This window comes from Bombus pascuorum, chromosome 1, assembly GCF_905332965.1.
Source record: "Bombus pascuorum chromosome 1, iyBomPasc1.1, whole genome shotgun sequence".
NCBI classification, from domain to species: Eukaryota; Metazoa; Arthropoda; class Insecta; order Hymenoptera; family Apidae; genus Bombus; species Bombus pascuorum.
Window position 1 is genome coordinate 5734721 of NC_083488.1, and position 10412 is coordinate 5745132.

Here is a 10412-nt window from a genome sequence, read left to right on the forward strand (position 1 = left end):
CTCGAGTGGATCTTCTACACTCTATGGCAGTTAAGAGAACGAACGAGACTTCGATAAATCTAATTACAGAAAATAGATACGACATGACGAATTTAGTCGATTTTCAGATCTTCTCGATTTTGCCAACTTTTATTGCTACGTCATAAGCAAGAGCTTCACGCTATTTAATAATTATTATTTGCAGCTTATTGTACATAATTGTTGCGGAATTTGGCTGTTCTAATCGCCATTAAATATTATTGTCAATATATCGTTAAATATTAATTGTAGGAAAACGCGATACCTTTAGATTTTTTAATTTTTCTAGAAACTTTGCCATCGCTTTAAACATACTTGTCCTGTGTAATTAAACTGCGGGCTTTTACAACGCATTTATAGAAAAGACGGATGGCCAGAAAGTAACAAATTTTAACAGTTTCCCAACGCTCTGACAAAGAAGTTCATTCTGGAAGTGGTAAGGTACGAGTAAAGTACAATCATTCGCGGTAAACGTAATTACAAAATTATAAACGCGTAGATGAAGTCAGCGATGCTCCCAAATACATTTTCAGAAGTAAATTATAGTATAATTAAAAACATGATTTATGAAATATTTGCATCGTAATATTATCATTTTAATTTGTCGCGGTTTATTCTTATTAATTAACGATTACAGTAATAAGTTTTTACGCTGCTATATACATATCGACTTGCCTGTGAAATCCAAACGTTTTTCATCTACAACCATCAACTTCATTTTTTACCATAAATTTACCATAGACGATTGTACTTTAGCGATACCTCAGCACTCATGAAAACGATTTTAATTAATTTTAGATGGCCGAAGGAGCACACGTTTGACGTTTGACCATCCTGCTTAGAAGCTGCGAAAATTCGTGATACACAAAAATATCTCAAAATATCCAAACTATAGCACTTTACACAGTCGTAAGATATAACAAACGAAACGATCAGCCACATCGATTCTTAGAGATCACCTGTATGCCTAATTACAGTAATACTATTTGATCCAATTCTACGATCTAACGAGAAATCGAAGCCGACACGTCGGTTAGAACCTCCAAATGAATTCGAAATTTACCGATGCCGGAAGATAGTCGGGAAATCACGGTGTCTAAATAACCGCTGACAAGTCTCCGAAGGGATCTCCCGATGGATTTTCTATCTTCTTTCTTTGCCTCGCGAAGCAGCTTAATTTGCGCCGAGTAGTCGAAGGGTTAACGCTCACGGGCTAGGAAAATAGAAGGCTTCCGTCGAACGAACGGCTGTTCCAGGAGAGGATGTTGTTACGCACTCGCCGGTTACACGTACACGACGGCGAAGCTTATCGATTTGCTCTCACGCTAGCGAGATGGACGAACGAGACCGGAGCGAAATAGAAGCAACTTCCGCATTCTCTTCGCGAACCGACTTTACGAGCCACGAAAAGCGTGCGCGAAGAGCAACAACACCACCTCGTCGACGAAAAGGAAATTCTCGGTAAAGTAACTGCAGCAACGAGAGAAACAAGCAGCCGAAGGAACCTTCGAATCTTTTGTACCCCGTTGAATAACTACATTTTATATGCTCCGCTGCTATATTCTTCGGGACCACGAAGCTTTACGAAAAATGGCTTCTGTTTCCTGAATTTCATTGCGTCTATGGAGAAGCTAGACGGCGTTGTGGAAGCGAAAAGGCAAGAGAAGAATGATATATCTTATTCTTCTTTGTGAACGGCAAGGATAATATCTTATCTTTTATCGTGCATGAGAAGGATAATATCTTTATCTTAATATATTCTTTATCGTATAATGGACGCGGTCAACGCTGAAATGCTACAGCGAAACGTGGATATAGGAAATCTTTGGAGGAAAGCGAAAGAAAGAAAAACTGTCGCTTTAGCAATTATGTTCTATATGGCGCTATTACAAGAAGAAGAAGAAGAAGAAGAAATTGAAGTTTTGATCGATAGGAGCGAAAGTTTTGTCACTGGTGCGCGTATAAGAACGTTTATTTTCGGTTGTACGCAGGTACTGAACAGGTTGAGGCAGGTGGTAAATAAAATTAGAAGAAAAATGTTGGAATTTTTCTCTAATTTAAAGGTGACAAGCGTACGATGACAAATACTGTTACAACGTTTATTTCATTCGACGATGATATTGAAGGGAGATTTGCAAGTATATCGTGGCTGGAAGAAATCGTATTCCCCGTAAAAAGAGAAAGTAAACGGTATCGGAGAAAGCTGAATGAAGAAATAATTTAAAGATGGAGAGAAAAAAAAAGATGGGGGAGGGGGGAAGAAGATTAACGTTAAAGTTGTAGGGGGAAACTGGACGCGACAACGTGTGGTTTCCGACCTATACCAAGCGAGGGCCGCGTGAGTAATTAACAGAAAGCCAGTCTGATATCATCGAGATGTAAAACGAGAATGAAAGGAAGATCAAGGTAAATCAAGGTTGCAACAACGTTACGACGCGCCGAGTGCGAGATGTTCCACGCCTTTTCGCGTGAGCGGTAACATACTTTCTTACGTTCTCGCGTTCGTCCTACGATTTTTTCTTCGTTTCTTTATTTCAATTTCACTTTGAGAATAAATAAGAACGAATGGATATCTTAACGTGACACAGTTTTTATATGTCCAGAGGTACAGACGAGACGTTTTGAGAATAGTCGACGGATCGACGAGATTTCGTAAAAGATTAAACGCCCAATTTACGAAAAGAAAAACTCTGGTATCTTGAATATAAAAAGATGATCGAGAAATGAAAAAAATAGTTAACGAATACTGAGAGATTGATATCGAAATGCGTACGTATTCGAGCGTATTTATACAATCTACTTATTAACTATGTATTTTTCATTTTTACACTGGTTACACCGATTTATCGTGATTCACCGAAACCAAGCAATTATTACCTAAGCCTGACTCAGTCGTCCAGGAAATCATTTCGTTACACCTTTACAAAGTTTCGCTAGCTAGTACGCTCCTATTCTTCCACCTTTACGACGCAATATCCTTTCAGCAAGGAAATTATACGCCGGCCAATTTTCATCCAAGCATGCACACAATTACACAGATCGTTCATTCTGTCTGTAGGGCATTGACCATTGTTTACTAACGTGTCTAAGGTAATATGAATGGCAATATCGAACTGAAAATTGAACATTCGGAAAGTAATTAACGTTAGATCACAGGTGGATGTCCTGACGCGTTTTACCAATGTAAAAATGAAATCTTTCATTGCGATAAGATCGAACCAACGAAAAGGATTTCGTTTCGATTTCTCGTTTGGCCGAGCCAACCCGACCAAGTTCTATTTTCAAGGCCACGAGACCGAACAATAAAATACACTAAAAATAAAAATTATAAACTATCTGATACCTCTGTTAGTGTATAGAAAATGAAAAGAAAAAAAGATTTCATGCATCGTCGATTCTTCTTGCTATCTGTGAACTTTGTCGAACAACCTTTTCTCTCTCGTCTAATGAAATTAATCCGATGAAATCGTAAATAAAATTATCGGAATCAGAGGTGATAGAAATAAACTTTGATATGGCGATTTACTCACTTTTACAGTTTGAGGCTCGATATCGGTAAGCCTTTGAGCACGAGGCCTCTCTTGGGCTGGTCCTGGCATCCTTTGCAGCCTCTCCGTGGACGAGGACGAGGAGGATGAGGATCCAGGCCTTTGGCCTGGTTTTCCACGCGCCAGGATGACGGCAGGATTTTACTTTCCTCTCGATTGAACCATTATTCCTCTTTCACGTTCTTCTGCACAAACAATTTCCACAGTGCTCAGACGTCTTTATAGCTACGCGCTTATTATTACGGACGAAATATTAACTCGCTATATTATCGCGGTAAACAGCCGCAGATGCTCGTACGTTTCACTTGGATCAACCTACAACACCGAGCGCTTCACGCGTCTTCAACCAAATGTTGACGGCTACACGTTACCATCGACGACTGACTCACGACTCGAGTCGAAGACAAGATTTTTGCTTCACGGCGAAGGATAAAACGTGTGTTTTACGATGCAAGGTAAAATTTGGATTTTACGATGCCAGAGTTTTCTAATTCTTTTTGATCTTTTGGAAAAATTTATTGATGAGGGTAGAGCAAAGTACAAAGGATTTTAGTTATAACACAGGTAAAGTCTCCGTTAATCTTCTGCCTGACCGTAGCACTTAAAGCACTTTTGGAAAAATTTATTGGCGAGGATAGAACAAAGTACAAAGGATTTTAGTGATAATACAGGTAAAGTCTCCGTCCATCTTTTGCCTGAACGTAGCACTTAAAGTACTTAGATATAGCACTTAGAGTACTTCAAATTGAACTTTGATTTATTGCTTTACTTCTGTATATTATGTTCAATGTTTCTCATTCTTTCCTTCTCCACCCTCGCCAATTGGAATTTTAATTATATCGATCAATAGAAAGAAATACGAAGAAGCGTTACGGTTCCATTGGCTTATTCGAACAGAGAATGTAATTTTCTATTTGAATAAGAAATAGAAAACGAGAGAATTAATTACAAGAATTGTAATCGATTTCAATGTTCTTTCTCTACGTGTTAAAAATTGCCATCTTTTCATTCGAAAATGAAATATCCTTCTCTAACGTAAAATTATAAACGATGGCCATCAGCCTGATCGTTTTTTCACCTGTCGAATGTGATATAAAGTTTGGTGATGAAAGTTTCATGAATCTTACGAGCTTTTTGCTGATACAAAACCGCTGGACGAAGCTTCATTAATATTTTCGTGAACGAAAGCCGTGTTGGTTATTAAGTTCTAATAATTCAGTGTCCCCGATGAGGCAGGTAATGAATTAAACAGTCCACCCTGTGTAAGTGCCATTTGAAACACGGTGCATCGTGCCGACTAACAAGACGATTTGAATATACGAGCATCTAACTACCTAGGCCAATGTAGCTTTATAATTCAGTGACTTAAGAGCTTAATGAAACTGGTCATGATTCTACGATGACACTAATTAAAATTCATATCCGATAAAGTCTATATAGAATATAAGCCAAACAATACACTACATACTGCTTATGATTGTCATAAAAATTTCATTAATCAACAATCTGTACGTAATGAAAAAATTAATACGTTCATGTGCTTCGTCGATTCTAAATAATTCATATTTTTCGCAATACGAGTTCCAACATCGTTGCAAAAAGAGGCTTACACTCGCTTCGACGTACATACGTTGTTATCTCATCATTCGTGTTTACCTTCGCTATTTGATATTCGATATGAAATCAAAGAAAAATTATTATTGTAACGTGAACATCATAGATGATAAAATTTGTGATCGTATTACATTTTCGTAAACGATTTGGTATCAAAGAAAAATTCGGGTAAAATTTTAATACCAATAATTTTAGTAGTAGAATCATATTACATTTTCAAAAAACTATAGTATCTCTTATTTTACGTAATACAATTTTTTCTATGCTACGCGTACATATAATATAAATTCCCATAATTTAATTCAAAATTCCGGTGACCTAATATGTATAAAAAAAATTATAAAATTCTCATACCATCGCAATAATGATTTTCGCGTAGAATAACGATGTACGTAGGAGTCGTGCTACATTTTCGAAGACCAAAGAAAGGAAATTGGATACGAAGAGCTGGAGAGGTAGGACCGAAGGAATGAACAAAGAAAAGTGAAAATAACAGTTGTAATTAATTTTTACGGGTCGGCCCTGTGGCGATTTTATCTGCGAATCGAGAACACGAGGCGGATGAAAGTTTCGCGAACGCTCGACCGCGAGTAAAGCGCGATATTTACTGCATCGAAGGCGGTCAGGTGAATTTGCTGTTTTAAATCTGGCGGCCTTGCCACGGCCTACGAGTACTTGCATATATACACGTAGATACAACGATCGTCTTGAACTTTAATCAAGTGAAAGTGCTATTCTGATCGACACCCAGGGTAATCGATTGTACCTTGAGGCTAAAATCCCTTTTCTTTTTTTTTTTTTTTTTTTTTTTTTTTTAATTATTATTCTCGGCTGAGATTTTGATATATATATATGTATGTATGTATCCTTGCAATAAGGATTTGGTATCTGTAAAATGTTTTATAGGATTTTTTTAAGATTTTATCCTGATCTCAAGGAGTTCCAGAATTATGGTCGAGAAAATTAAGTCCGACAGTAAAACGGTCGAATCAAATGATCTTTAAGAGTTAATGTTTAATAATATTAATTACAGAGATTTTTCTTTCTCAGATTGAAGATTATATTGCTTGTACCATTTTCTCACTGAGCTTCATACGCGTTCATTTTGATAATTGATTGTCATTTCTCTAAGCAAAAATTATATTAATGATTAATTATGATTATAATGTTACTTGGTATGAAATGTCAATATCAGCAACTATTGCCACAGATTAGTATAGTACGTTGAATTACTAGTTACGCAAACGTAACAGATTGTTATGATTAAAAAGATGAAAAGAAAGTAACGGTCCGCTAATGTACCAGATATTGATAAAAAGAAAATATTTAAAGAATCGGAAGGATCCCTATTCGTTGAGGTGATAAAAGTAACAGGAATACGACACGATGTTTCACGGGAACCTGCAATTAAGCTATCTACAGGAAGTGTTATGCGATTAACATTTTAATCTGTAGAATTACTAACTTTCCAAACTAATTAAGAGAACGACTCGAAAGTAAAACGGGCCACGATGAAAAATACAATCTATCTATTACATTTGAAGACCACCGAAGAAAAATATTACAAGTAACATTTCTTGGTTTTTATAAGAAATCGAGATTAAAATTCAGCGATATATCGTCAAAAGCTGTTTGGAATTAAATGTATATTTTTGCTAACCTTCTGAGTGTTTCAAAAATATTAATTGTTATACAATTAGTTATAAGTTATGACTATGACATATTGCAATTTGCTATACTATTACTATAACGTTAATACTTTTAGAAAATTTCGTAGACTTTTAGTTTCTTGCGTCTACTTAATATCCAATTAACATAACCTCTAAACAAATAAGAACTTAAAAAAAGAAGAATAGAACAAACATATGTAATACGTAATGATTGGAAATCAAAGTCGACTTATTATATAGTTTATCGATATTTTTCATTCGACTAATTAACAGAAGCTCTTTCACAGACTAGTGTTTTTCTTGCTAAAGAGTACATCCGGTTACACGTCCACGAGTAAAACTGATGGTTGCTTCCTTTTCTTCTTTTTTTCTCGTTTTTTACGCTGCCTAAGAATGTGCAGCAGTAATACAGTGGAGAAACGACGAAAATAAAAGTGTAACAAAGGCACAAGTAAAAAGTCCATGCCATATCCGGTACTATACGACGACGTCTTAAATATTTGCGGGCAAAGAAGTTGTTAGATCGAGGCAATTAAAATGGCGGCTGAGAAAGAAAATTTATGATAAAAACGATCCTAATTACGATATACCTTGTTATAAAATTTTAAAAGATTTAAAATGATATTTATGTATAGTATAAAATGTAGAAGAGTTTCATGTACTCCTTTTATAGCAAATTCGATCGATAAATTTGAATCCCTAGAAGTTAATTCGATCCACATGTGTTTGGGCTTCGGTGTCGTACGAGTCAAAACTGGCAAGTGTCCATTCACTATCTTTATTAAAAAAAGAAAAGGAATAGTTCGTGTTATTCGCCTCAACAAAAGTAAATATCAATGAATTTTTCAGAATCTTTTACATAACTTAAATTTTTAGAAAGTCTACGTCAAACCTAAGAAATCGTAGTGTATCGTTTGATATAACTATTACTTATATATATATATATATATATATAACTATTACCATTGCAAGGTTAACCTATGTTTGTGTAATGATAATTTGCCTAATAATCCAACAATTGCAAAAGAAATTACGTATATCAATTCATACTAAAAATATTACGCATCAAATAAATCGAAAAACTAGCATAGAGGTTAATTCATCTCTAAAATGACTTCATAACCTTAACGCCGTGCCGGTTCGCATGATCGCAACGTTTACCGAAACAATATCGTCGACGACGCGACTAATTCGCGAACGCGCGCGCATGGGCTACACCATAGAAATGAATAATTTCACAAAGCCGTTGACATGTCTCTTAATATAGCTTAACGAGTTTGATAGAGACGAGCCAAGATGAAGTTTTTCAAGAGGGAGAAGATTACATCGTTTCGATAACTTTACTATGCCAAGGTTACTACATATCTCGAAACGTGTGTTACAGCACAGAATGCAAATGTTCGTGGTATTCGAACCTTTTTCTTTCACGAATTCTTCCGCCTTCTGCGTATTATTATTCTCGCTGTGATGTTCCAGCACGCGCAACCACATCCATTGCTTAATTACAAGCCGTGCGGATTGTTTTTCTTCTATTCCGGTTGTGTAACATACGTACAATGAGAACTTAATTAAGCATCGTGCACACGAGAAGCCCTTATCGCGTTACACGCACTTCAATTCCTACGTGTCAATTCACGAAAGTATTCGAATACATGTAAAAACCTTTCACGAATATTTTAATAATGTGTGTTATAGAAAACATTTTACGTGTAATGAGACTGGGCTATATAACTCTTTAATATCGAATTAAGAGCAGTATTTGTCCAACGTCTCATTATTCGTTGATACTTTGAAATCTAAGAACAAGTTTCGTATAATTTTTCAATATTTTATATGGATTCTGACACGATGTAATAAGCCGTAAACTATAGGATTAGGAAAGTTTAAATTTATCATCGCACTTTAACATATTCTTCTACTAAATGTGTATGATAAACACTGATTGTAAGATAGATATCTTATTAAAATCTTCGAATTCAATGATACTATCCAAACATAAACGCAGTACGTAATAAATATAAACGAGATACCATGATTAAATAAATCTATAAGAATAAATCTCCCTTTTCATTTCAATACAACTTCTATCACATTATAATACAAATCATTTATTCCGTCTCTTAGCAAAAATACTCAGAGCGAACTGTAGTATCCACACAAATTTTGAGGTTATCTATTGCGTTGAAAGGTTCGTGAAGATTTTCGAAGAAAAAGAATAGATCCCATGCGGTATCGCGTAATACACAGGGTTAAGTGCAATGAACTTTGCATACGAAATTGCATCGTAGTAATGGGCCACATAAATAAGCTTGTACGGATGTATTTACATGGTAGAATAGTTGATTCGCATATCACGATAAATATCGAGTATAGAGTAAACGAGAAACGGAGAAACAGCTGGAATATCGACTCTCACCTGAAACGACTCGCGCAAGGGGAAGTAACGGCGGTTATGTCAGGGAAACGACAATACCGATAATTCTCTGCTGGCACATCGTAGAGACTAGGAAAGCCCTTTTACATCCTCCGCCATTTACTGCACCGTTACACGCACACGCACGTTCACGACCAGACGACGAGTAATAGAAACACACAAGGAAAGAGCAACACGCGTTATTCTATTAACAACGAATCAACAATAAAATTTACTTGTAGCAAGTCTTCATTAGTAAGCGTACTACTTACGTGGTTATGCGTAATATACACTGTTGAAAAAGATGATGTTAAAAGATTCATTTTGACTCGTTTCGCGCGCCTATCGTACTCGAGTGTAATTTTATTATGAACAGAAAACGAGAACTTGCTCGGGTACTAACAAGAAACTTATATACATAGGTTAGGCGTAAGATACACTACTAAAAAAAATAATATGAAAAAGAGAACGGTCATTTTGACTTGTTTCGTACATCGTACACGATCGTACGCGACTGCAATTTTATTCAGAACGAATTCAAGACTGAAGACTTAGTTGGATACAAAGCGTACTTACACGGGTTGAACGTAATATACACTGTTGAAAAAAATCATGCGAAAAGGAGAACGGTCATTTTGATTGGTTTCGCGCGCCGATCGTACGCGAGTGCAAATAAGGCCACGTAAGGGGCACCGAAACGGCACTTGCATACTAACAAGAGGGAAGCTCCTCTTCCCTTACCTAGCGTGTATATTAATATACATTAAGCCGCGTGAATACGCGCGTTACAATGGGTGTGTATATGCGTTACGTACTTGCGTGAATATCACCACTCCCGAGGTTGAGGATCCCTGCCTAGCGAAACAGAGACAAGGAACACGACGATGAAGCGAGAAAAAGGTACTCTAGGTTCACCACGAAGAAAAACACACGTCTGCCGGAACGCGAGCCATGTTTGTCCCTGGCTAATTCACCGCGAGACTTGTAAACCAATACGGATATCTTGTTGACAGTTCTGCTGTGGCATCGCCTTCGTTCGTCTCCACAGACTTCACCGGGTTGCCCGCGAAATTAACCTTCATTTACGAACCCCCACAAAATACTGTTTCCACTACTTTCCTGTCAATCCGACCTGCCTAACCTGATCCT

General features: G+C 36.6%; 1 protein-coding gene across 7 annotated transcripts in view; it reads right to left on the reverse strand.

Annotated features, from left to right (window-relative positions):
- LOC132913877 (GTPase-activating protein CdGAPr) overlaps positions 1–10412 on the reverse strand; it is a 37654-nt gene extending 27242 nt beyond the window's left edge. For 4 of the 7 annotated variants that reach the window (XM_060972571.1, XM_060972554.1, XM_060972546.1 and 1 more), the window contains exons 1-2: positions 10079–10412; positions 3549–3751 (exon numbers count right to left, since the gene is read on the reverse strand). In XM_060972571.1, the coding sequence (XP_060828554.1) occupies positions 3549–3617 (69 nt within the window). In that variant the 5' untranslated portion in view covers positions 3618–3751; positions 10079–10412. Of the gene's footprint in view, positions 1–3548; positions 3752–9266; positions 9379–9839; positions 9951–10078 lie in introns of those variants that run through there. The other 3 variants (XM_060972519.1, XM_060972508.1, XM_060972563.1) reach the window with 3 other exon arrangements.